General features: G+C 48.8%; 3 protein-coding genes across 10 annotated transcripts in view; 1 reads left to right on the forward strand and 2 right to left on the reverse strand.

Annotated features, from left to right (window-relative positions):
• Positions 1–750: 750 nt before the first annotated feature.
• TMEM125 (transmembrane protein 125) lies at positions 751–25,402 on the reverse strand. 4 transcript variants are annotated; one of them, XR_005215403.1, is made up of 4 exons: positions 10,873–11,275; positions 6,969–7,074; positions 3,502–3,730; positions 751–901 (listed from the first exon to the last, which is right to left on the reverse strand). XR_005215403.1 is itself a non-coding variant. In XM_037827499.1 (2 exons), exon 1 carries the CDS (start codon positions 25,365–25,367, stop codon positions 24,708–24,710), a length of 660 nt encoding a protein of 219 aa, XP_037683427.1. In that variant the 5' UTR covers positions 25,368–25,402; the 3' UTR covers positions 3,444–3,730; positions 23,322–24,707. The 4 variants fall into 4 exon arrangements, 1 of the variants encoding a protein (XP_037683427.1); XR_005215402.1 differs by lacking the exon at positions 10,873–11,275 and adding an exon at positions 8,876–9,069; XR_005215404.1 differs by lacking the exon at positions 6,969–7,074.
• On the forward strand, positions 10,692–15,100 carry C2H1orf210 (chromosome 2 C1orf210 homolog). 4 transcript variants are annotated; one of them, XM_037827500.1, is made up of 4 exons: positions 10,692–10,848; positions 11,063–11,280; positions 13,557–13,671; positions 13,816–15,100. In XM_037827500.1, the coding sequence occupies exons 2-4, from the start codon at positions 11,200–11,202 to the stop codon at positions 14,136–14,138; spliced, it is 519 nt and encodes a 172-aa protein (XP_037683428.1). In that variant the 5' UTR covers positions 10,692–10,848; positions 11,063–11,199; the 3' UTR covers positions 14,139–15,100. The 4 variants fall into 4 exon arrangements, with proteins under 4 accessions (XP_037683428.1, XP_037683429.1, XP_037683431.1 ...); XM_037827503.1 differs by lacking the exon at positions 10,692–10,848 and adding an exon at positions 12,614–12,709 and having other exon boundaries at positions 11,190–11,280; XM_037827501.1 differs by lacking the exon at positions 11,063–11,280.
• CFAP57 (cilia and flagella associated protein 57) overlaps positions 25,367–25,675 on the reverse strand; it is a 142,213-nt gene continuing 141,904 nt past the window's right edge. The window contains exon 25 of one of the 2 annotated variants that reach the window (XR_005215401.1): positions 25,367–25,509. Coding sequence is in view for 1 of the 2 variants with exons in the window: in XM_037827495.1 (XP_037683423.1) it covers positions 25,457–25,509 (53 nt within the window). In the remaining variant the exon portion in view is untranslated. The remainder of the gene's footprint in view (positions 25,510–25,675) is intronic. The other variant, XM_037827495.1, reaches the window with a different exon arrangement.

Below are 25,675 nucleotides of genomic sequence, written 5' to 3' on the forward strand. Positions count from 1 at the left end.
AATTGCAGCTTGGTGACATACACTTTCTCTAACTAACCAGCAGATGGCGTCCATGAGTCATTTACTCCCCTCAAGTCAGTTCTCCCCAACTTTGTGGTATGTGGGGATCTGATTCTTTTTGGGGTCCAATTGGTGCACTTAATTTGGGTGTGTTGTCAGTGCTGTCTGCCCTCAATGAGGGGCATGTGCCTGAGTGGTTAGGGAGGAAGGGCAGGTTTAACAATCAAACCTCCCAGGTGTTCCTGGAGATTTAAGGCTGTTCTCTGCCACTGACACAAAAGTCCTTGGTATTGGTGTAGGTTCCCTGGGATGTCCGAGCAGTTCCCCCCTCCCTGCTGTGCTTTTCCAGGACCTCTGCTGAGGGGGGGAGGGCCGTGCCACGTCACAAGTGAGCGCCAGCCTCCACTGGGGTGATGGCTGTGAGGCTGGGTTTCTTGGCTCGGCTCTGTGCTGTGTGTTCAGCCCGGGCAGGAATAGCCCCGCCCGCTGGGGAGATTGCTGCAAGTTGTGTGTCTCCCCTTTGTTTCCCTGGACCCAAGACAGTCAGCAGTGGGTGTGGGAAGGGGTATCCTCCACCCCAGACACCGAGGCATTAGTCCAGACCGTTCCTATCTTATCTGCAGCTGTTCCCAGGCTTCTTTTATTTTTTTAAAAACTCCAACCCACTGTTTCCCCCCAACGCAGCGTGGCCGAGGGATTCAGCCTACTCACTCACTCGTTTCAGAATGCAGACTCCTGGTTTCACCAAACTCACGTTCCCTGTGGCTTTAGCAGAACTTGTCCAGCTGGTGCTACTTTGGAAGTGGTGTTCTGGGTCCTTTCTGGTTTTTTATCTAGTGTTTTCCACGGAGGTGTTTTTTCCTCTGTCTTACCTAGTCGCCGTCTTAGGTTCATCTCTGGACTTTTTAATAAAAGGTGTTATGACAATTGGTAACTATTTGTAAAATTAAAGTTGGACCTATAGTTTACATCATGTCTAGAGCTAAACTCCAGGTGGATCAAAGATTTAAATATAAAAAATGAAACACACAAAAGAGTTGAAGAAAACATGGGTGAATTTCTTTTCATATTGTGATTGGGTAGAACTTTCTAACTAAGCCTCTAAATCCACAGATCTTAAAAGAAAAGATGAAAATTTACTAGATATTAAAAAAAAAAAAATCCTGAAAGGCAAAAATAAAAGTGCCAAAAATTCTTGTAACTCATATCATAGAGAGAAAATAAATTTCCCTAATAATAGAAATCGATAAAACACATACAATCCAATAGATAAATGGGCAAAGATTATGAAAAAAGGTTAAATAGATGATTTCATTATGAAACATTTATAGAAAAGTAAATACAAATGGCCCTTTAGCATATGAAAATGTGTTCAATCTCATTCATAATAAGATTAATTCAAAGTAAAATGCTACTAAAATGCCATTTTCAACTATCAGTTTGGCAAAAATCTTTGAGTTTTACAACACACTCTCTTGATGAGACTGGAGAAATAGGCATGCTCATATATAATACATATTAGGATAACTCTCATGGAGGGCAATTTGGGAATATTTGTCAAAATCGCAAATAAATATACCCTTTGACTTACAATTGCATTGTTGGGAATTTATCCCACAGATATACCTGCATGGTATAAAATGTTCATGATTATTCATTGCAACATTATATATAATGGCAGTCAACCTATTGGGACCCCACTTGGGAAACAACCAAGTGTCCATCAACAGGGGGCTGGTTAAAAAAATCTTGATATAGCTATACAATGGAATATTATGCAGCTGTGAAAATGGTTGAATAAACTCTCCAAGTCTATATACTGATAAAGGCTCTCCAAGAAGCATTAGTAAGTGGGGAAAAAATAACAAAACGAGGTGAGAACAGTATATATATAGCATGCTAGCTTTCGCCTGAGAAAGGGTAAAATAAGCATATACATTCATGCTGCTTGTATCTGCATGAAGAACCTCTGGGAGGATACAGCAGAAACTAATAAAAGGAGTAACTTGGGGTGGGAGGAATGGGGCAAATGGAAGCAGGGTGCTGGAGTGAGCACTTTCACTTAGGTCTTTTTCTATTTTTCTGACCTCTGACCCATATTACCTATTTAAAAATAAAATAAAATTAATTTAAAATAAAGATAATTCACTTTTCATATTTATTTCCTTGATTTGAAAAAAAAGCAAAAAGTGTTCCCTTGTACATGAGAAAACTCTGGTGCACAAATGTCTATGGTGGTCTTAAGTATCACTATGGAGGGAGGGCTCAGCTGGAAACCAACTGAAGCATTCTTTTCTTGGATTTTTCTTTTATTTTAGAAAAGTAAACATCCATCTTCTGTGGCCAATCCAGTGGGCTGGGTCCACCATGGGCCAAGTCATCCTCATCCTCAAGAGCCACAAGAAAGCTCAATACTCCAAGTTCCACCAGCCTTCCTGAATAGGTGACATCGACAGCAAAACTGACATACCTGCTACTACTTCATTTTTGTCTTCAGTGTGGCTTCTCTGACAGCAACATAAACTGCCCTTAGGGTTTAGACTACATGTAAATATTTGTGGAAACATTTGAGAGACTTTTGAAAACGTCCATCAATTCAGTTTAATTTTCCAAGTAGGAAAGGTCCATTGTCTTCTTGCAGAAATAGTGGTGAAAGTGAGACCCATTTGAATAAAATTGCTATGCTAATTATGCACACACAAAAAAAGCTGAAGAAATTTAGGTCTGGATCAACAGGGGCTGAATCAGGAAGAAGAGTATGATTTTGAATTGCGTAAGTTGCTCTGTGATCCCCCAAAATTGACATTAGGGCTACCTGAATAAAAGAGTCAAATCGGTCCTCTAAGTAACAGATTTCTCCCAAGAAAATCTGTCAGACCTGGATTATCTGGGTGTCTGTGCAAATATTTCTCAAAGTAAATACAGTCCTATCTTTGCTTCTTGGATTGAAGTCAAGCCATTATATATAAACTGCATCAAGTCAGTGTATGAAGTTGAATGCTGCTTTGTTTTGCTCAGTGATTTTAAAGGAAATGGGCAATTCAAATATGCACGATATCCCCCCACCCTTCACTCCTTCCCAGGAGACAAATTACATTCTGAGGTCCTCGAAAAGCATGCCTTTGTGTCTTGGCTGCTAGAATATTTTGAAAAGTATTTAAGACATTTCTTTGTTATGTGCAACCCCAAATGCTGGGAGTCTTTGTATATTCCACAAGTACTTTAACTCCTCCCACTGTCTGTCCGAATTGCTTTTTGAAGAACCAAGTAAGGGCTGCCCAAATAACATTATGAAGTTTTCTTTTGGTTAAAATAGGCAACATGTTAACCTGATTCCTAAGTCCCCTCTTTGCCTGAAATCGACATTATCAATAAATCATTCTTCATCTTGATCAGTAAGGAAAGGGGAAAAATAGCTTTCTTGTTAAGAAAAAAAAAAGTAATTCTTTTAAGTTTTTATTTTTTGGGTTAATAGTTGGTAACAATGGTACATTTACTTACCCTCAGCAGCAACCAAAGCTATATTGTCAATTCAAAAACTATTTTTTCTGTTTTTTCCAGGAAATAACTCTGTAGTGAAAGGAAGCTTGTCAGCAAAGCCTTTTGGTACATCAAGCTGAGCCCGTGTCCCTGAAGTTAGCAAGCGAGTCAGTCTGAAAAGATGTGCGAGGTGTTTGTGACACGCTGTGATGAGGACTGTTGATTATTTGGAAACCACTGCGTTCTTTTCCTTGTTAAAAAAAAAGAAAGAAAGATTCTAAAAACAAGCCCTTATGTAAAGGAAGCCCCAGTGAAGTCAACAAGGCTTTTAATGGAGTCGCATTTCTACAAATTGTTTGCCAAAGGCTGGGGAGCCCTGTGAGGCCAGAAGCAGAAATCCACACCCCACAGAGGGTGCAAAGCTCAGGATTGACCTAAAGGATAACAGTCTTTTATCGACCTTGCTCAGGATGAAATTTACTCAGTCATGCAACAAGAGGTTTTGTGCTAGAACACCAACAGACCCGAATCACAGTGGCTGACGGTTATTGAACACAAACCAGGAAAAGGTGCTGACGATACTTACAGACTCTAAACCATCTGAGGCAGGTTTCCTTATTCTGATCCCCATTTTACAGATGAGAAAACCAGAGGTTTCCTAAGGTTAGTTAAGAGGCAGAGCTTGGCTCTGACCCCAGACAATTCAGTCCATAGCTAACCTCTGCTCCTGGCCTGCGAGGCTGAACTTCCTAGATGGGAAGGTGGTTACAAGCCTCTGCCAGCATATCCAGAGAGGCTGCTACCATCTGTAGGCGTCATGCCCCAAATTCTTGAAAATGAATTTAAGAAAACCAATCCTTGTGTACTCAGAAAGAATTAGACATTTCGTTCTGGAAAAATAACGTGCTCAACTCTGCGCCCTGTTACGATCACGTGGAGGAGGCCTTTAAAGAGCAAGGGCACACTAGCCAGGGATGGGCAGGCATGAATTTTAAGGGTGTCTTGCCTTTTAAGGTACACCAAGTCCATCCTTGCTTCGGCCCAGGTCACTCTGAAATCCTAGAACCAATAGCACAGTGTACAAGTGACTCATTGTCTTTCTTTCGTAACACAGCAAGCCTACTTAGAACACAAAGCATGTTTCATGAGAGAAAGCTGTCACCACAGGCCACAGCCACCCAGTTCTTGCAGGACCCACAAAGCACTGGGTGAGCCATGGAGAGTGCTTCCCGGTTGTTCAATCTAATTTTAATGTTGGTTTGAAGATAAAAAGTAGTGACAACACAAGTCCATTAGCTTTCATGATTCATTCTGTGGTGACACAGAGAGGATCAGGAAACATTTGAAGGCAGTGCCCCAGCTCCCATCCTTTCCTTAACTCTTTTTCCCTGAAAGCATATTGGTGTTTTGCCAGCTCCATCCTTGCCCCCACCCTGAGGAAGGAATGGACGCTTGTTTCAACTGGGGCATCTGTTCACTGGGGGGCTGCAAGTGTGTGCTATTGCAACAGCATGCAGGTTTGGATTTCCTGTCCCTATGGGTAGAGACATCTCCCACACTTAAATGATGCCTGCCACCAGAAGAGCTGCCCCAACACTCCTAGGGGCTAGATAGCACCAACTTCCCTTTTTCCCCCTTTCTAAGAAGGCTTCTGGGAGAAAGCGAGGACATGGGAGAGAGGACTATGTCTGCTGCATGGGGCCTGGGGAGGCAGAGCGGGGAGGGGCAGCATGGCGGAGCAGCTCTGTGCTACTGGTCTACCACCTCCACCCACTTGCATGGACATGACATGCCTCAGCAGAGGATGTGGTAGGTCCTGCCAAGTCTGCTGCGCTCTGTTCCTCCTAGACCTGGTAACCTAGAGATAACTGATGGCAGGTCCACAGACTGTTGTGTCATTACCCTATGCCTGTGTGATGCCTAATTATCATTACATATCCGATGTGGCAAGATGGAGCTGATGGTGTGGGGAGCAATTGTCCCACATGCCCGGATGTTGGATGTAATTACCATATGAAGTAATAATACTGGAGTTTCAGGGTGGTGTGGTTGGGGTTATAAGAGGCTAGGTAAATTCTTCCTCAGTGTTTCCTGGAATACCATTGCCATGGACAGGTTCGTCTCCCTCGAAAAGGTAATGAAACCCTAGAAGCCACCATCTTGAAAATATTTCCCTAATCTCAGGTCTCCTAGGAGGCTCTGTTGAGGATATTTCCTTCAAGACTATCTCAGTGAACTGTGACTTCTCAAGGATGATTGTGTCAGAGGGCTCATTTTCAGAAGGCTTTAAGCTCAGTCCTTGGCGGGACTATTCTGGGATGCTCTGAATGCTGAGGCGTGTCCAGGAGGTCAGCATTGGCAAACCAGGAGTGGGGAAGGGTAATGTTGCTGGGGAAAGGCAAGCTTTGTGGAAATGGGGGTGGTTTGAATGGAGGAAGAGTGCGAGCATGGTCTTAAGGAGGTGCCAATTCCATCTCTGGGAGGCTGCAAGTGATCAGAAGGATGAAAAATGAGCAGCTTTCCTCCAGGGGCTTTCAAAGAAGGAGATGACCTCTATTTATTAAAGGGAACATCTCTTTGTAATAGAACAGGTGTTCCTGCACACACAGAGGAAAGGGTTAAAATCAGTTCTGAACCTGCAGGGAGCAAGTGAGCCCCTTGGAATTCATTCATTCATCCCACAACTTTTTATTGAGTGCCTACTATGTGCCAGGCCTGTGAGTTTATTTGTGTTTGGGGTGCATGTCCATTTTCCTCTTCTCATCAGCTTCTCAATTGGGGTCTTCAATTATGCCAAGGCTAAGACCCCCTGGTTAGAAGCCTTGTCTTCCACAGAGAGGGGTCGTGTCAGATGGAGAAGGGAGTGGGTGTGGGGTAGAGGATTGGGGCATCTAGTTCTTTTGCTTGATCAGCATCCATCCCCTATTCTGATGGTAGCAGCACCCTGAATTTCCTTTGGGAAATATAGTCACATATTTGAAAGGGTTGTCACTCCAAGTGATTGAGGAACTGAACACCTTAATGGTAAACTTCACTCATAGGAGCCGAGGGATGTAGCTGGGTATAACTGAAAAGGTGCTAGACCTGTAGTCAGAAGGCCTGGATTTGAATCCTAGCTCTGCCATTTATTAATAGAGCTTTTCAAATGTTATCATTAGACCTCTGATTCAGAACGTTGAATTAATCACATAAAGTCACTGTAGGTCTGTAGACCCTACTTCAGGACACTCCATGGATCATATCCTAGATCTTGTCTTTATCAAGAACTGCATTCCTTGGGTAATCTCAATGTCCCACCGTCTGCCCACCACCTCCTATCTTTCCAACTTCCTCTCTAGTACAGCAGCAATCATTTTTACTTCACTAGCTCCTGCAATCTATCGGTCCTACCACCTTTTCAGTGTTCCCCACACCCCTCCCTGGGCTTACTTCCCTCTTTACTCAGCCCAGACTCCACAATCCATCATTATAATCACCCCCTTGCTTACGCTCTCAGCTCCTTGGCCCTTTCTTGCTTGATCATATTTGCATGTCAAATCCCCAATCCTGGTTAAGTCCATCTCTCCATCTTTTCCCCACCTGCACATGCAGTGGCTGGAAAACAAAAACATATGGCGACGTTAACTGACCTTACTAACTTCCTGCCCACTCACCCCAAGTGGGCCTTGGTGCTACCCGGTCCTGGTCCAATCTCTCTCCTATGCTCTGGGATGATGACTTCACACCTTCTCTCCTCTCCTCAAATACCAACACCCTCTCCTCACTCTCTACCCTCAGCTGATGACATTGCTTCCTGTTTCTCCAGAAAAACAGGAAGTAAACTTTGTAAGGCTCCCACCACAGTCCTAAATGCCTTTTACCATGCACTTTGCCTTCCTCTTGTTATTAGATGGATTCTCCCCGTGCCTTTCCAAGGCCAACCCTTCACCTGTGCTCTAGACCCCATCCCCTCTCTGTTCCTCAAGGCCTGCAGGCGTGCACTGCCTCTTCTCCCTTCCTTTTGCCTCACCGGGTTCCTCTCTCTCCTGGATCATTCTGACCAGCATTTACACGTTGTCTAATAGCTCCTATCCTAAAAAATACACACAAAAAAGAATCCTCCCTTGGTCCCATGCCCCCCTTCCAGCATCTACCCCATTTCTCTGTTCCTTTTATAGCACGATTCCTTGAAGGAGCTGTCTCCACTTCCTGTTTTCATGCAGCACTCCAATTGGGCTTTTGTCCCCAACACACCAGGGAACCTGCTCTTGTCAAGGTCATCAGTGACCTCCAGATTGCCAATTTCAAACGTCAATTCTCAGTCAACAATTTAGCAGCATCTGACGTAGTTGACCCAGCCCTTGCCCTTGAAACTTTCTTCTTCTGACCTCCGGGACACCTCTCTCATGTGTTTCCCTCCTGCTACATTGGCTGCCTCCTTTCCTGCTTCTCATCCCCTCCCTGCCTTCTTCTCTCAGCATGCTCCAGCGCTCAGTCCTAGTCCTTCTCTCTCTACCGTCCTCCTCAGGAATCTCACCCAGCCTGGCTTTACAAATTGTCCATATTTTGATGATTCCAAAATTTATATTTCTAGCCGTCACCCTCTGCTGCATCTTGACTAGTTTATGCTACTGCCTATTTAGTACCCAACTTGGATGTCTCACAAGCAGCTCACATTTAATGTGTCCACACCTGAGTGCCCAATTTCCTTCCCAAACCTGTCCCTCCAGCGTCTTGCCCATTTCAGTATATGACAGATCCATCCTTCCAGTTGCTTGGGCTGAAACTACGGCATTATCTTTGATTCCTTTCTTTTTTCTCAAACCCCATATCCAATCAGCTAAACCCACCAGTTTCACCTTCAAAACAAATCTAGAATCCGAGCATTTCTTCCTACTTCTGCTCTTAACATCCTGATACCTCATCCCTCTCCCCTGATGATTGCAACAGCCTTCTTACTTGCCTCCCTGCTGCTACCCTCCCTCCTTTAGTCCATTCTTCACACAGAAGCCAGAAGCCCTTGAAAATGCAAAGAAGATCAATCTTCTGCTCCAACCATCAGTAGCTTCCCATTTGCAAAGGGAAAACCCTGGGAGGCCCTACAGGAGCTGCCCCTCTGATTCAGCTCCTATGACCTCCCCCCACCTACTGTACTCCAGTCAGCCGACCTCCCTGCTCTTGCTTGAATAAGCCAGCCATGCTCCTGCCTCACGGTCGTTTCATTGTCCTTCCTGCTCCTTCTTTCTGGAACACTCTTCTCCCAGATAGTGACTTAATGCCAATTCACTTTTATTCAGATCTCAGCTCAGAGCTCTTCTGTGGGGCCATTTCTAACTATCTAAACTAGAGTAGCACCGTCCCCACACACACACTCCATATCTCATGAAGCTATTTTGATTTCTACAATAACACTCACCATTATTTGAAATAATCTCATTTCTTTACTTGGTATCTTCTGTCTTCCCCACCAGAAAAAAAGCTTTATGGTGTGTGTCTCTAGCAGCTAGCACAGAGCCTACCACATGGTGGCCAGAGCTGCCATGGAAGGTTGGAAAGATTGTCCACTGCACCAGAGCCTGGCTGAGGGGGCAGTTGGGAGCTGGTATCCAGCCTACCCTCTGCTTGCCAAGCCAAGCCATGGGGGCATCCAGCAGGTTTCCTTCTGCTAATTTGCAATGCATGCCAGAAGGGCAGAAGGAGGCCCCCCAGTGGCCATTCAATACATAGTCATCACATCAGTGACTGTCTGACGGATGTGCAGACCCTTTGCTTGTTTTCTCCTGGGGGACTTCATGCAAATTACCTTCTCACAGCCTCATTTTCATCTGTTAAGAGGATAATTAACTTCTATCTCAGAGTATGGTTATGAGGTTTAAATGAAATAGTTCATTAAAAATCAGTGCTAATATGATTCCACTTATATGAAATATCCAGAATAGCAAATCCATAGAGACAGAAAGCAGATTAGTGGTTGCTAGGGACTGAGGGTTGGTGGGGGGAGGAGGAAATAGGGAGGGACTGCTTAATGGGTATGGGGCATCCTTCTGGGAAGATGAAAATGTTTTGGAACTAGGTAGAGGGGATGGTTGCACAATGAATATTGTGAATGTGCTAAATGCCACTGAATTGTACATTTAAAAATGGTTAAAGTGGTGAATTTTATGTTTTTTGGATTTTATCTCAATTTAGAAAAAAATGAAACAAAACTGGCAGAATGCCTGGGATATGGTATCTGTACAGTATCTGTTGAGTCCTAGGATTTCCTCATTTCAAAAATAAAGCAAAATCCCCAAACCTTCCTTGGGTGTTTGGTGGCCCTTCAGAAGTATTCATTGTTGCTATTTTAGATATTGGGGATATGATGGGGAACAAGTCAGGCACAGACATGCCCTCGGAGTTTACCGTACATAGGAGATCCTGCCAAATCAAGAGAAAATCACAACTGTGCGGTCAAGGCCATGGGGGAGAAGAGTTGTGGTCTGTGGGGGTACAGGGCACAGAGGATGGGTGGTGGGGGAGAGGGATACTTTACCCAGACCAGTGAGCATCAGGGGAGATGGTCTAGAAAAAGAGGCACTGAAGCTGGGACCTGAGTGACCAGTAAGCCTAGAAAGAGTAATTATCCAGGTGGAAGGTGGAAGGTGGAGGGGAGGCTGGGGAGTCCAGAGGGAGAGGGAGTGCAAGAGCAGGTCTCAGGAAATGGGCAACTGCACATGCAGAGACTTGGAGATGAGAGAGAACACAGTGGGTTCCGCGTGGAGTAGCTGACGCGTTCTGAGCGTGAGGGCATGGAGGCGCCAGATGGGGTGGGACGGTGGGGAGGAACCATCGTGGCAGGAGTTCAGACTCCAGCGGACATTCAAGGACCTGTATGAACCGCCCTTCCCTTTTTGCAGCCGCATGTTTCCCATGCTCGCCTTGCGGTCCCTCCCGCAGCCCTTAATCCAGCGGCTCCGACTCAGTCCCAGTGACTTCCTTGTGCCTGCAGGCCTTAGCTCGGGCCATCCTTCTTTCCTTGAGTATTTATTGGGAGCCTGCCCAGTGTCAGGCACTATGCTGGGACACCGGGGATTGTTAAAACCTGTCCCCACCCTGGAAGAGCTCCCGGGCTAAAGCGGAAGGGAGAACCAGAAGAAATAATTTACAATACAACGAGAGAAAGGCTGCCAGGGAAGGGGCTCTGCGCACGGAGAAGGCGGGGCTTGCCGGGGGAGGGGGAGGGCGCCGGGAAGGTGACTCCTGAAGTCCGGATTGAAGCGCGAGGAGGCCCTAGGACCGAGGTTAAGGCAAGAAGAAATCAGAGAGCACCTGGGGAGAGGTTCAGAACCTGACTTTGAGAGCGACCCAGGATCTTTGAGAGCCTGATGAAGGCTTGAACCCCCTATCTAGGTAAATACGCACACTCAGACTTACGCATCTTTTTGCAGGCAGTTTTGGAGTGTCCTTGGTCCCTTTGGCCTTGCCTGGGGCGGGGGGCGGGGCGGTGTGCAAGAATGCCCTCCCCATCCCCCTCCGGTTCCGGCCCTCACAGGCCTGCAAAAATCCTCTTCAACTCGACTTTGTACCCATCACTGGAAATTCACTTTCTTATCTGGGCCGCCAGCCTGAGCAGCTGCCCGTTGTGGGGGCTGTCCCTTCCAGGGCTCGGCTGGACTTCTCTCTGAATCCCAGTTGCAGCAACACATCCAGCACGGGGGGAGGGGGCCACCATCCATAAGGTTCTCACAGTAGCTTGGGAAGATGTGGAATTGGATCCGCCCGGTTGGAGGCGCTGCCCTCCGCCCTCACCTGCAGCTTCCGTCCCGCCTGCTGCCACCCCAGGTGAGTCAAGCGGCAGCTTCGGCCCGCCCACCTGTCTAGGTTCTGCCCGCCCCAGCCGGAAGCTTCTTCCACGGGCCGTGCAGTGTCTGCAGGTGGGGAGCAGAGGGGGGAAAGTTGGGGGGCTGGGGAGGGGGCACACAGGCTCTACACAGATCCCAGGGGGGGCCTCCTGGGAACGGGAAATAAGTTAAAATCGGGGTGGGGTGTGTATATCTGAGATCAGAGGGTGTGTGTGTTTGTGGAGGAGAGGGTGACTGGAGGGGGTGGGGTGACAGACTGTGTGTGGGGGGTGGGGGTGGGCAGGTCAGTGTGTGCTGTGAATTCAGAGGCCTTTTGCGGGGTGTAGTTGTGCCCTTGGAGGGTTAGCGAGTGTGTGTGAGTCCCTGGGAAGAATTCACAGGAACTGAGAAGGGAGGAAAGAGATGGAGATAAAATCATAGACATCAAATTTAATTCAATTCATTTCCGTGAAACAAATTCTTATTTTTTAAGGACCCCAGTACCTAGGGCACAGCTTATGGGAAGCACTCAGTAAATGAATGAATAAGTGAATGATTTAGCTTTCCTTTCTAACGCATTCTCCTTCCCTTCGCCCCCTCCCCCCAATATATTCACTCACTCACTCGCTTGCCCCCTTGCTCATCTCACAAACACACGAGCGGCCGAGTGCCAAGCCCTCTGCCAGGCCGGGGCCCAGAGTAACCAGCTCAGTCCTTGGCCTCAGGGAGCTGCCCATCCAGTCAATGGCCAATTCTGACAGTAGCTGACTGGGCAGGGCAGTGAAGGGGTCACCTGGGGATCCGGTTGGACCTCACGGGCAGGTGTGGTTTGCTTTGCCCCAAGGGAGCGGGACTCAAAAAACTGAGGAGGGAATGGAGGGAATGCGAGAGGGTGGGTGGTTCTGGAGGGGAGGGGTGTGTGCGTGTATGTGTGGAGCATGGGGGAAGGAAGGGGAGAAAAAGAATTTTGGCCTGAGGGCCACATGCTGGATTGTGCTGCAGAATCCCTGCCAAGTCCTGAAGGGCAAGGGAGCTTTTAAAGGATCTTTAAGAGTGGTAGGGTCAGATTTGGGCTTTAGGCCCATCACTCTGGGAAGATGACAAGAGGTGGAGAGAGACCAGTTAGGAGATTATTTCAAGAGTCAAGGTAAAAGATGATGGTGGCTTGTACTAGGGCAGTGGCAGTGGGGTGGAGAGTGGGGCATTCATTCCAGTGATATTTAGAAGAAGAACTGATGGGGCTTGATGGTAGGTTGGAGGTGAGAAGTGAGGAGCCATTAGGGTATTAAAGAATACGGCAGAGTACTTCCCTAATCTAGATGTTTCTCTCCTAGAGACTCCCCTAGCCTAGATACTCCTCCTCCAGGTACTCCTCGGATTCAGGTGCTCCTCCTGCAGATATTCCTCAGCCCTAGCTGTTCCTCCTCCAGGTACTTCCTAACCTAGGTCCTCTTCTTCTAGATACTCACCTGATCCAGGTACTTCTTTACGTATGTGCTCCTCCAGATACTCTTTTAATTCAGGTGTTCTTCCTCTTGGTGTTCTCCAACCCTAGGTGACTCTTACCCAGATTAAGGTGGTCCTCATCTGGACACTTCCTGGCTACAGCCTCCCTCTGGGGGCAGAGGGACCCCTGGGGCAGAGGTGAATGGACAAGGGATTTGATTGAAGGGCTGAGGATAGAGATGGGGTAGCAGAGGCTCCTGACTCTGGAGCAGAGGGAACGGGGCCATCCTGGCTGGGTCTGGGGCCCTGCCCTGGGTGGGGACTTGCATCCTCCTCCAGCAGTGGTTTCCACTCTGGCTGGTTAGTCCAAGCAACTGGTTTGCCCAGCTTCTGGGAGCCAGGACCTGCCTCTACCCCCATCATCCATCCTTGGCCTACCAAGCAGTGGAGCAGACTAGGATCTGGGCTCTGGCACCAGAGAGCTGTGTTCAAATCCTGTGACTTTGGTTGTTTTCACCTCTCTGAGCCTCATCTATAAAATGGGGCTAATGTTTATGCCCACATCACAGGGTTTTATGGGCATTTTTCTTGGTGCCTGAATCATAATTAGTGATCAGTAAGTTCCAGCCTTTATTTTTTTTAGCAACTCCCAGAGCAAGACCCTGTACTGTTCCCTTACAAAGAACCCATTTCTGTGTGCTTGGCATGTTCCTCTTCTGTGGAGACCTGGTTATGCCCCAGTCTGAACAGGGCCCTAATGTGTCTGTGACCGTGACCTGGTGTGTGTGCCCTGCAGCCATCCTGACATCCACACATATGTGTATTTTCCAGGACTCTGCCCTGGGGCTGCCTGGCATTGGGGTTCTCCTTGGAACTGGGGCTCTTTCTGGCAGAAGCCAAGGCTCACCTGTGTCTTCAGCCCCCTCCATGAGTGAGGCAAACCAAAGTGAGTGACAGTGGGAGGTTGTTGAGGAGGGGGGTGGGCTCCCCATAGATTCTAGGGTTGAGGGAAAGACCCTGACCCCACTCTCGGTTTCCCCAGGGAGCCCCATCTGGGACCCCATCCATAATACTGTCCCTTTCTCTGCAGCCACCGCGGGGCCCTCGGAGCTCCCTGCAGCATCCACCATGTCTCCTGAACTGGGCACTGGGGCCCGGGCGTGGCCTGTGCTGGTAGGGGTTGTACTGGGGGCTGTGGTCCTCTCTCTCCTCATCGCGCTTGCTGCCAAATGCCACCTCTGCCGTCAGTACCACACCAGCTACCAGCATCGCCCGCTGCCTGGGGCTGGGAAGAGGGACCACCCCGAGGTGGGTGAAGATGAGGATGATGATGGCTTCATTGAGGACAATTACATTCAGCCTGGGGCTGGGGGGATGGGGACGGGGGGTAGCAGGGACACCTTCTCCCTCTGAGTGCTGACCTTTGGACTCCTACTCCATGCCTGACAGCTCAAGGGGAGTGGGGACTACATGGGAGCCATGAGCCTCAAGGACAGAGGTGGCTGGGCTTAAGGGTGGAGCAGGGAAGGACACTCTTTCTCGCCCAACCCATCCTCCACACTGGCCATCAAAGTGACAGTGACCTTCTTTTGCTCAATAACCCTCAATGGCTCCCTGCTGTTCTCAGGATAAAGCCCAACAAGGGCCTGAGTATGAAAATGAGGTCTTAGATACTCAGGCCTCTGTTGGCCCCTTGGTTGTCTTTCTTTCCTTTGCCTACTTTACCACCTATTTAACTGAATGTTTTGTTATTCTGCCACCCATCTATTTTTTCATGCAACTTTGTTCATGCTGTTCCCCTGTTTAGATTGCCCTTCCCTTTTTCACCCGACAAATACTCTATGACAGTGATGAAAAACCCTGGCCAACAGACCCAGGTGGCCTGCTTACCTCTCAGCATTTCATATGTGCCCGGATGGTAACATTTTAGCAGTTAAAAACCAGTGCCAAGTTTCCTACTGAAAATTTTTTTTCCAATCCAATAAATTTGGGCTGTCCAAATTGTTATGATATATTATATTTTTCACAGGAATTTATAAATCTATTTTCCTTTTGACTAAAAATTTTTAAAAGTCACTCATTTTAATTTTTCCTGAACTAGAACTTGTGCATAAAAATGTTCCTTATCACTCAGAACTGGAAGACACCTCTCAGACATCCCTTCCCCCGGTATGCCTTTTGCAAGCCCCTCCCTTTAATGACCCCTGTGAATTTCTCTATCGTTGCCCTCACCAAGTTTTATTTTAATTTTTATTATACTTACTATGCCTGTCCCCACCACTGGACTGTGAGCTCTCTGAGGCCATGGGGTATATCTTATTCTGTATCTTCAGATTCTCACATGAGATGGATGCTAAATAAATATTTGTTGAATATGTCGGCATACTATGGGTTGAGGAGTGAGTGAATGAAAGACAAGGAAGGGGTGTTGTTTTGGTTTGCTAAAGCTGCTGGACTGCAATATACCAGAAATAGGTTGGCTTTTAACAATGGGGATTTATTGAGTTACAAGTTACAATTCTAAGGCTGTGAAAATGTCCAAATTAAAGCATCAACAAGAGGATACCTTCTCTGAAGAAAGGCTGCTGGCATCCAGGGTTCCTCTGTCATAGCAAGGCACATGGCCAGCATCTGCTGGTCCTTCCTTTCTGGGTTTCATTGCTTTCAGCTTCTGATTCCAGTGGCTTTCTCTCTTAGCATCCCTGGGTTCTCTCTTAGCATCTCTGGGACATTTCTCTTTGAACTCTCTCCAAATGTCTCTGCCTTTTATCCTCTCATAAAGGACTCCAGTAAAGGATAAGACCCACCTTGAATGGGCTGGGTCACATCTCAATTGAAACAACCTAATCAAGAGGTCCCACCCACAATAGGTGTGCACCCACAGGGATTGATTAAAAGAACATGGCATTTTCTGGGGTATATAACAGCTTCAAACCAGCACAGGTGTCCAATGTGGAAGACTTTATCAACAATCTTCATGAAGAAGAAGAGAAGGATAGAGCAATAGTTGCTAGTGGGGAGACTGGGGAAAGGGAGGCAATAGACAGGAGTTTTGGGGGAAGAATCCTAGCTGTTGTGGGGAATCAAAGGAAGAGCTGATTTGGGAGGCAGGAAGCAGTTGTTCTAGAGGTCAAGCATGGTCCTTCTAGTGCTCTGTCATTTATGTGCATGAATGAGACCCTCCATTCCTAGGTCTCTCAAACTCTGTGTTCTAAGTTCCAAGTACTCATGTGAGAGAATCAGATTGGCCTAGTCTGGGTCCAAACAATTATAAGTGGGGGCAGGGTCCTGTAGCACAGACATGGATTTGCGGAACCCACCTATTAGTTTCAAGTCATTCCCAGAGAAGGGGAAGACCATGTGAGTCAGGCGGCCACCCTCACACGTGTCCATCCAGATATAGTGCTAGCCTTGTGGCAAACAGCCAGCAGGGAAGGAAAGTGAGGGGATAAGTGGCATAAGGTCCCTGAGAAAAAGGTGGTAGGTTAAGGAGAGCTGGAGCGTAGGGTGTGAGGCATGGCTATGACAAGTGCTGAGGCTGAAGAATGGGCCAGATTAGTTAGGGCCTTGGATGCATTTCATCCTGAGAGCAATTGAGGGTCACGTGGGGATTTCTTGGGAAGGATTGAGGTGATGTGTTCATGATAGAAAAATCATTCTGGCTGCTGTGCAGAGATGGATTAGAAGGGAAAAGACTGAAGGCTGGGAGTCCAGTGTCCAATGAGGATGAGGGTGCAGAGTCCAGGAAAGCGTTGATAAGACCTGACTAAGGTGTGGCGGAAGAAACAGAGAAATTCCAGGCAGAGTCAATAGGCCTTGTTGACTGCTTAGATATGGGGGAGTAGAAAGGAGTCAATGAAGCCCCCTGGTTTCTGGCTTGAATGGCAGGGTGAATTGAGGCTGAGCAGGTTTCAGGAGAATGAGGATTCAATGTTGGATGTGGGACTTCCAGGGGGAGATGCCCAGAGACAGGTGGACTTACAGGGAAGAAGTCTGGCTTGCAGATGTGGGTTTGGGAATGGGCAGCAATAGGGTTACTGAGACCCTGGGGGAGGGTATGATCACTGGGGAGAGACAGAGAGAGGATGCACAGCTGTATTGATTGTAGGGACACACTGGCATCTAAGGGATTGTCAGCAGAGAAGGATCTGCTAGAGGAGATGAGGGAGAACCAACCAGAGAGGAGGGAAGCTCAGCTCATGCAGCCCCACCCCTAGCAAAGTCCCCTGAGTCCAGGGATCCCTGTGGTCCTGGCAGCTCTGGCTGAGACCCTGGAGTAGGAACCCAAGCAGCCCCTGTGGGGCTGGGGGCACATTCTGGCCTCTGAGGGAAGAGCTGCTGTGAATGCAGTTGGGCCTGTCTCCTCCCCTCATGGTCCCCCAGTTCCTACTATGGAGGGGCCTGCCTGCCTTTGGTTCTGTGCTGGAGAGTATCCCTGTTTTCACATATTCTTTGGGAACTGAGCCAGAACCTCTAAGGGATCCAGGAGAAGGTAAGGGCCCGAACCCAGACTAGCAGCCGCTTTCTCTGAGCCTAGCATCACAAAGGTCTGCAAGGTGGGGTGTCAAGCCTGGCTGAGCAGGGCTCTGGAGCCATGAGAACCTTGGACCCTGTCCTCAGAGGATTCACTATTCAAGTCTTCAGAGGAATCTGTTCCTACTGTGCCCAGCTTGCTTGGCTGCAGGCCCAAGAAGGGAGCATAACCAAGTCCACAGCTCAAACGACCAGGGATGCCAGAACTGCTTGGTGGCCTGGGGCTCACCTGGACCTTCTCTGTTTGCTATCTACTGGCTTCAGGTCTGGGCCCCATTCCTGCACCCAGTCCTCCCCTCCTCAGCAGCTGCCACCTTTCACTTTCCCCTGGAACCCCAACCCAGACCTGACTGTGGAGGACAACCCAGCTTCCTGGCTGCCTTGTCACACCCCTTGTCTTTGTGTGAAGGCCAAAGACAGGGTTGCGCACAAACCAGAGACACGAAGTTGAAGGATCCCCAGCATCCTGGTAGAGTAGCTAAGTGAGTAGAGAGCACAAACTGTGGATCCAGGTTGCCTGGATTCAAATCAGCTCAACCACTTATGTGCTGTGTGTGAGGGGTAATATATTTAACCCCTCAGTGCTCAACTTCTCAGACAAATGGGGATAATAATAGTATTTACTTGTTGGATGATGATGTGGATTGATCTGTGTACCCCAGTTTGGGCATGTTCTTGGTTTTGGTCTGCATTCTGGTGGGACCCATTGTAAATAAATCTCTTAAGATGTTACTTCATTTAAGTCATGGCCCCACTGAATCAGTTTGGGCTTTAATCTGGATTACTGGAGTCCTTTATAGGCAGAGTGAAAGTTAGACAGAAGCCACAGGGAGCAACCAGAAGCAGGAAGTCAACGGAACCTGAAGAAGAAAGGAGAAGACATCATCATGTGTATTGCCATGTGACGGAAAAGCCAAGGACCAAGGATCGCTGGCAGCCAGCCCCAGAATGCCACGGTCCTCTGGGAGAAAACATGACCTTGATGACACCTCGATTTTGGATGCCTCCTAGCCTTAAACCTGTAAGTCAATAAATTCCTATTGTTTAAACCAATCCATTGTTTGGTATTTGTTTTAGCAGCTAGGAAACACTTACACTTTTATTAAATGAGTTAAATGTACAAAGTAGAACATTGTCTGGCACATGGCGGTGCTCTGTACGTGTCAGCTATAACCCTATAAGTAACCCCCCTGCACCCTGCCCCCCAAACATGTAGCTACTCTTAAACCTGGGGGAGGAGCTTGCCAAATCTCCTCTCTCATTCACTTCCCTGCTGGGAATTTGAACCTCTTTCTTTCCTAGAACCAGGTAAGAAGATCTGGTCAGGATAGCAAATGTCTTGAATTAGAATCTCTGATGCTGTGGAATATAACACAAGAACAACAACAACAAAATCCGATAACAATAGCCCTGATATTCTAGCACTTCCTTACAACAGTCTTGCTGGACAAGCACCCCCGTTTTGTCCAGACTGAGAAGTTGAGACTCAAACAAGTTAAGTGAAACTTGCTTCACCCAGTAGTACTGCTATCTCACCCCCTGCTCCCCCAAATAATAATAATACTCAAAGAGAGAACTTCATGATTGCTGAACTCGCTCTACCCTGCCTGGGCTGGCATCTCCACTACCACCCCACATGTGGGAGTGAATCAGGGCTGAGAAGTTTCAGGGTTCAACCTCCAAGTTTGGGAGAACAGGCTGTGAGGACAGAATGGGTCTGTCCCAACCCTAGCCAGGCCTGGCCCTTGGCATCTGGGGCCCTCCAGGTCCTAGGGCTTGACTTCCAAGGCCATGCCGAGAGGAGGTCTCACAAGCCCTGGAGAAGAGTCAAGAAGGCAGCACCTGTCCTTGTGCAGGAAGCTGAGCATGAGGGGGCAAGTGCAGGTCCCGTGGAGGCCTGGAGGAAGCTCCTCTAGTAAGATCCGAATGTCCCCAGAAGACATAAGGTCATGTGGGATGTTCCTGGACTGGACTAGATTTGGCAGTTTCTAGGGAACATATTCTTCCCGAGTAGCCAGGTAACATGGCTGAGAACTTAGAGATTGACTGTTAAGCCCTGGTAGCACAGGTGGCAAGTTTCTCTCCACAGCTGACCTTCTACTCCCTGGGAGCTCCTAGGCCCAAACCACTCTACCCTGTCCCTCCATCAGCCCACTCTTGTCTTTTCTCTCCACCCAGTGCATTTAGATTTGGGGGTTCATTATGTCAGCCATTCTCTTGCCAATGTCTTCGACATCCCATATCCTTGATATCCCGTTGGCCCACCCTCCTGGTGAAACGCCAACCTGAGACCATCCCTCCCTGTACCTGCAACCTGGCCTCCTTGTACTGTGGAGGAAATCACACCATCTTCCAGCCTGGTGCCTCTGGTAATGCCTGGTCTCCAGCCTCAGGCAGGCTCTCCAAGTTTCTGGTAATCTTGCTGTTTTCTTGGTCAGATCCCTTTCCCATTCTCTGTAGCAGCTCTTTTTTTTTTCAATTCAATTTTGTTTAGATATATTCACATACCATGCAGTCATACAAAGTGTACATTCCATTGTTCACAATACCATTATATAGTTATGCATTCATCACTAAAATTAATTTTTGAACATTTTCATTACCACACATAAAAATAATAAGAATAAAAATTAAAGTGGAAAAGAACAATTAAAGTAAAAACATTGAGTGCCTTTTTTTTTTTTGCCCCTATTTTTCTACTCATCCATCCATACACTGGACAAAGAGGAGTGTGATCCACATGGCTTTCCCAATCCCACTGTCACCCCTCATAAGCTACATTTTTATACAATCGTCTTTGAGATTCATGGGTTCTGGGTTGTAGTTTGATAGTTTCAGGTATTTACTGCTAGCTATTCCAATTCATTAGAACCTAAAAAGGGTTGTCTATATTGTGCGTAAGAGTGCCCACCAGAGTGACCTCTTGGCTCCTTTTGGAATCTCTCTGTCACTGAAACTTATTTCATTTCATTTCACATCCCCCTTTTGGTTAAGAAGTTGTTCTCCATCTCATTCTACATTCCTCCCTGAGAGTCATATTCCATGTTGCCAGAGAGAGTCACTCCCCTGGGTGTCAGATCCCACGTAGAGGGGAGGGCAGTGAGTTCACCTGCCAATAGCAGCTCTTTAAAACCATCTCTACTTCCCAGAGAGAATAAGTGCCAGCCAGGGCATCCCTCAATTTCCTGCCACAAACCCGACAAACTTACCTGCATCCACATTGCTCCTTCTATCAAAATGGAGTTGTAATAAGACCAATCCCTCCATCCCGTGCCCTGGATCCCCCTGCCTCTCCCTGCTCAGGGACTTTGCTATAAGCACAGCCTCTTCTCTCTCTTGGATCTTCACCTTTTCTTTATATCATCATTTAACCAATCACATCTCTCTCATCTTAAAAACGTCTCCAATAGTCACAAAGACCTTTCAGTCCCATTTCTAAATGTCCATTGAGTCTGTGCTCCATCACTTTATGCCAACAGCCAGCCCCTCGTCTAAGCCCCCATCACGTCACACATGACTGTGGCATGAATTTACCAACTGATTTTCCTGTCCCTGTTTCTCCCCCTTTCAATTAATTCTCTATGCTGCAGGAAGAGGGCTCATCCTAAAACACAATTCTGACCAGACCATTCCTCTGCTAAATTCCTTCACGAGCTTCTCCCCAGCCTTAACAAAATAATCCCCCAATTAGGGAGCATTGAAGCCTCTGTCTGGCACTGCTCCAGCACCTCCAGCCTCCCTGCTTGCCTCTCGCCAGCGAATCTTCCATGCTCCAGCCACACAAACCCTTTGTGGTTCCTTGAAGGAGCTAAGTTCCTCTTGTCGCTGGGCCCTTCTTCACGCTATTCCTTCTATCTGGGATACTCTTCCTGGCCTCTCTAGCTGGGCCAGCTGCTTCATATTCCTCAGGGGCCAGCTGAGGTGGCCCTTCTTTGGGGGCTGTTGGACCATTTCTCCTTATTCTTTTTCTCCTAAAGCCAATCTGTGGCCTGTGCATCCCAGATCCTATTCTGACTACAGTACTCTCCTAATTAAAAATCTTTCCATGTTTCCCTGTGTCCTCAGGACACACCAAATTCCTAGGCTGGCCTGACAAGGCCATTCCACCAACAAGAGTAAAGGAGGAGAGATTTAGTGGGAGCAAGGGAAAGAGTTCCTGTCACATAGCTCTTAATTTCTTGTTGAAGTAGGAGGCTAAGGCACGTGCAGAGAGTGGCGGGGAGGGCAAGTGTGGTGGGAGGTGATGCCAGTGGTGTCAAGAGGGAACTTGGGGGTCACCGTGGGAGTGGGAGGGCGCGCCTACAGGGACATGGTATAACTGTGAGCAGCACTGTGGACCTGGTTGACACGGGTGATGAGGACCTCATGGTGACCCCAGGCTGCCTGGCTCTGTGAAGGCAGATGGGTGGATTTATCCATGGAGGGGATTCTGCAGGGAGGGTGGACCAAAGGGCATGGGGTAGGGGTTGAGGACTGTCATGGAGTCAGTGATGTGATGGATCACAGAATCTAGCCACATAGGAAGGGAGGTGAAGACAGGAGGGGGAGGCTTTAGAGAGAGATGGCAGAGAGGCCAGTGGACTGGTGGTTGTGACGTTGGCCAAGCCGGGGTTTAGTGAGATGACCTGGGCAAGCAAGCTGAAGGCAGGAGGTTGTGGGAAGTTCATGAGTGAAGGCAGAGCAGAAGTGCTTCTGCCTGTGCCTCGACCCAGCTCTTACCACCACCTGCCTTGGGTTCCAGCTGGGTACAGGTGTCAACTTCTGCTTCCCCATGGAATAAGCCCTCTGGAGGCAGGTGCCATGGTCCTCCTCATCTTGCATCCTTCCAGGAAAGCCTGATGCTGGCCTAGTCCACAGTGGCTGCTCCACCAGGGACTTGAGCTATGTGACCCCTCCTCCTTCCCATTTCCTAGGCCTCTTCTTAAAAGAAACATTGTGAACAATTCTAACCTTGTCTTAGCTGAAAGGAAAAAGGGTTTATCCCTCTATCCTCTAAAGGCCCAAGAGTTAGTGATGATGATAGATCTCTCTTGGGAACCCAGGAAGAGCCAGAATTTCCGGGGCAGAGAACATGGGGCCTTAGGAGGGAAAGTTTTATGGCCTGAGGTGGGCGGTGGCCTAATTGCCCCACCCTTCCCGACTGTAGGTGGGTCACTCCCTGCTCTCTGCACACACATTGCCATCTGATCGAGCCAGAGTCCATCCATTAATTAAGCAACAAAGCACCCATCATGTTTCAGGTCTGTGTTGGGAACTAGGGATACACAGATGAGCAAGACCCAAGCCTTGCTGGGAGGAACTCACTACCTGGCTAAGGAGACAGACACATTAACAATTTCAGACTGGTGTCTAAAATTGAGCATTCTAGGGGCACAGAGAAGGGGCAACCTACTAGTTTAGAGAAGGAGGATCAGGAAAGACTCCCCAGAGAATGTGGCTCCTGAACTTGGTCTTTCCTGGAGGACAAAAAGGCAAAGAGAACTGAACATATCAAGGCTGGGAGAAATGAGAGAACATGGTGAGTTCCTAGAAATAGTTCAGTGTGGCTGGCTTCCGGAGTGCTCTCGGGGAAGAGAGAGACCAAATAATGGCAGGGAGACTGGACTTTAACCTGTAAAAGGTGGGGAGTCAGGGAAGAGTTCGAAGGTAGATTTGCACTGTGGGACAGTCACGTTGGCTGAAGTGTGTATGTGTGTGGGGATGGGGGATGGGGAGGTGGATTTAAGAGAAGACAAGAACAAAGGTGGGGAGTATAGTGAGGATGCCCCTGTACAATCCGGGCAATGATGAAGAGTCCTGCCTGGTACTGGGTATGAAGGGATGGATTCAGCACATACTTTGAGGGGAATCAGCAGGAGTGGGTGATTTATTTATTGGACACAAGGTGAGGAGATGAGAAGGTACAGTCCAGGATCACCATCACCCCAAGGTTTCTAGCCTGTGTGAATGATGGTGTCCCTAGATGAGGAGAAGCTAGTTTCATGCTGGAGGGAGAGGGATTTGACTGAGTATGTTGTGTCAGAGGTGCCCATGGACCCCCCAGGAGGTTTTTATTGTACTCACTGTTCTTGGACATGCTCTCTTCTTTCTTTCCTTTGTGTCGATTCTTGCTAGTCCCTCAGTTTGCATGCCTTAACCCTCATCCATTAACCCAGCAATTCCTTGCTTTCTTGCCAGCTGAAAGCTGTTTTCTCTTCTCAAAGCCTCAGTAGCTCTATGTTTAGTCTCTCTGAGGAGATACATCTCATTTTGCTGCTTCTCTTGGCATTCCCCATGGAGCTTCACATAATCTGCACTTGTGAGGCAGAAGTGATGAAACCATAACTAAGGCTCTGGAGTGCTGCTTCCAGGGGAACTTTGGCGTTGCCACCCAGGGAGTGTTGCTGCCTCCTGGAAGGGGAAATCAAACACCCCTCCCATGCACTGGAGCCCAGAAGCTGGCCAACTGGCGCAGCGACCACACAGACCCAGGATATTCTGGTTTCAGAGTGGAGGAGGGCACCGCAGCCCGAGGCCACCATCCGGGGAATCAGCTAAAGGGAACACAATCTGGCTTCCAGAGAAGCCAGCTGATAAGCCCCCAATATTTATGGCCTCCTCTTGGGCTCGTGCGTCAACCAGTGGGAAGGACTCAGGTCCCTCACCCTGCGTGCTCCTCTCCCTGGAGACTGAAACCCGCCACCTTCCCTCACCCTAATTCCTCTCTCCCCTCCAGCTCCTTGTTAACTGAGAGAAGAGGCCTCAAGTCTGACTGAGGAGATCTTCAAGGCACCTTTTATAAGCCTGAGATAGGAACAAAGAGCTGACTTTGGAAGGGGTGGAGGTGGGGTAAAGCAGAAGGGAAGTTTTCTGTGGTGAGTTAGTGGCAATGACAATAACAGCCGCCATTTTTATTGTGCCTCTGCCACATGCCCACATCTTGAACACATGATCTCATTTAAATCCTTACAATTGACCAAATCCATGACCCTGAAGAAGCTGCGGCTCAGAGAGGTTGTTGCTTGCCCCAAATCCCCCAGGTGGTAAGTGGTAGAGGGGGAGTCCCACCCAGGCCTGGAGCCCCTGTTCTTTCTGTTTTGCCACCAGCTACTCTCCTCATTGAAGGGTCACTGGGCAGTCACTACGTGGGGCAGCAGTCACTCCTTTGGAAATCCCTGATGGGCATATTACATGGGCAGGGTTGGATTTGAGGGGTGTTGGTCAAGAATCTTCAGGAAGCCCAGATACTTCCCTGCCTGGAGGCCCCAGACTCTGACAGTTCCACAAACACCGACACTGAGTTCCACGGAGACACACACACCCGTTCCCATGGTGTGGATACACATGGACCCTTAATCCCACACAATCCCACAGAAAGGCCTGACAGTCCCAGGGACATGCACACACTCACGCCCCAACGCAGTTCTCTGAATGCTGAGCCAGGTCACTTGGAAAGGGGCTCCGGCTCTGTCAGATGAGGCTGGCGATGCTTGATGTGGTCTCGTGACGCTGGCCAGCTGAGAGCTGTCCTGAGATGCTGAAGACGCCACCACTGCTCCTGTGGCCACTGTGGTTGGGGCGGGTGCCCGCACTGATGGGGGGGCAGTACCCACTCACGCCCACCTGATATAGCAGCAAGCCCAGCAGCAGGAGTGAGCCTGAGGCAGCCAGGGCAATGCCCACAGACAGCATGGTGGCCAGGGGCCGAGCTGGGGCGGGGGCGGCAGCCAGCCCAGCCAGCGTCAGGCCAGTGACCAGCAGCACGAGGCCACTGAGCAGCACCACGAGGGCGTCAGCACCTCCACCACTGCGCAGCAGGGCCACGTGGTGGGGCTGGCGCACACAGTTCATGTCCTGCACGGCTGAGCTCATGAGCTGCTTCACCAGGACCAGCAGGGCCAGGAGACAGAGCACGGTGCCCACGGCTAGCCGCCACTCACCCGAGCGGCTGTTGGTGGTGGAGAGCAGTGCCACGCCAGCTGCCCCGCAGCCTGCCACGAGGCCCACAGCCACGGCAAAGCAGAGTGCTGAGCGCCGTGGCTGCTGGGACCACCACAGCTCCACCTGCTCTGCCAGCACATCTGGGGGCAGCACCCGGCCCACTGGAGCTTGAGCCTCTCGTTCAGTCATGGCTTGGTCTGGTAGGAGTCAGGGCAGAAGGTCAGCGTCAGGGATTAGAGGCTGTGGCTCGTGGCCTGGGGTCCCCACCTGCTTGGCAGCTAGAGGCCCAGAGTCCTATTCCTCTCACGGTCCAGGGAAGGGTCACCATCACCTGTGGGGAAGGAATCACAGTTGTCACCTCTCCAGCTCACCTATCTCTCATCCTCTCTCCTGGGGGAGCCCTGGCTATGATGCCTGGGAAACTTCTCCAGTGTCCCCTGGAACCTCTCCAGCTCCTGGAAAGTCCAGTCTCGAGGACTGCCCCTTGTGAATGCCTC

This window comes from Choloepus didactylus, chromosome 2 (assembly GCF_015220235.1).
Source record: "Choloepus didactylus isolate mChoDid1 chromosome 2, mChoDid1.pri, whole genome shotgun sequence".
Classification (NCBI taxonomy): domain Eukaryota; kingdom Metazoa; phylum Chordata; class Mammalia; order Pilosa; family Megalonychidae; genus Choloepus; species Choloepus didactylus.

What these genes read in the sequence shown, in the direction of transcription:
- TMEM125 (XM_037827499.1), bottom strand. Translation starts at nt 25,367, where the DNA reads ATGACTGAACGAGAGGCTCAAGCTCCAGTGGGCCGGGTGCTGCCCCCA.
- C2H1orf210 (XM_037827500.1), top strand. Translation starts at nt 11,200, where the DNA reads ATGTGGAATTGGATCCGCCCGGTTGGAGGCGCTGCCCTCCGCCCTCAC. An exon ending in CCCGCCTGCTGCCACCCCAG is followed by an intron (nt 11,281 to 13,556) that starts GTGAGTCAAGCG and finishes TGTATTTTCCAG; the next exon opens with GACTCTGCCCTGGGGCTGCC. An exon ending in CATGAGTGAGGCAAACCAAA is followed by an intron (nt 13,672 to 13,815) that starts GTGAGTGACAGT and finishes CTTTCTCTGCAG; the next exon opens with CCACCGCGGGGCCCTCGGAG.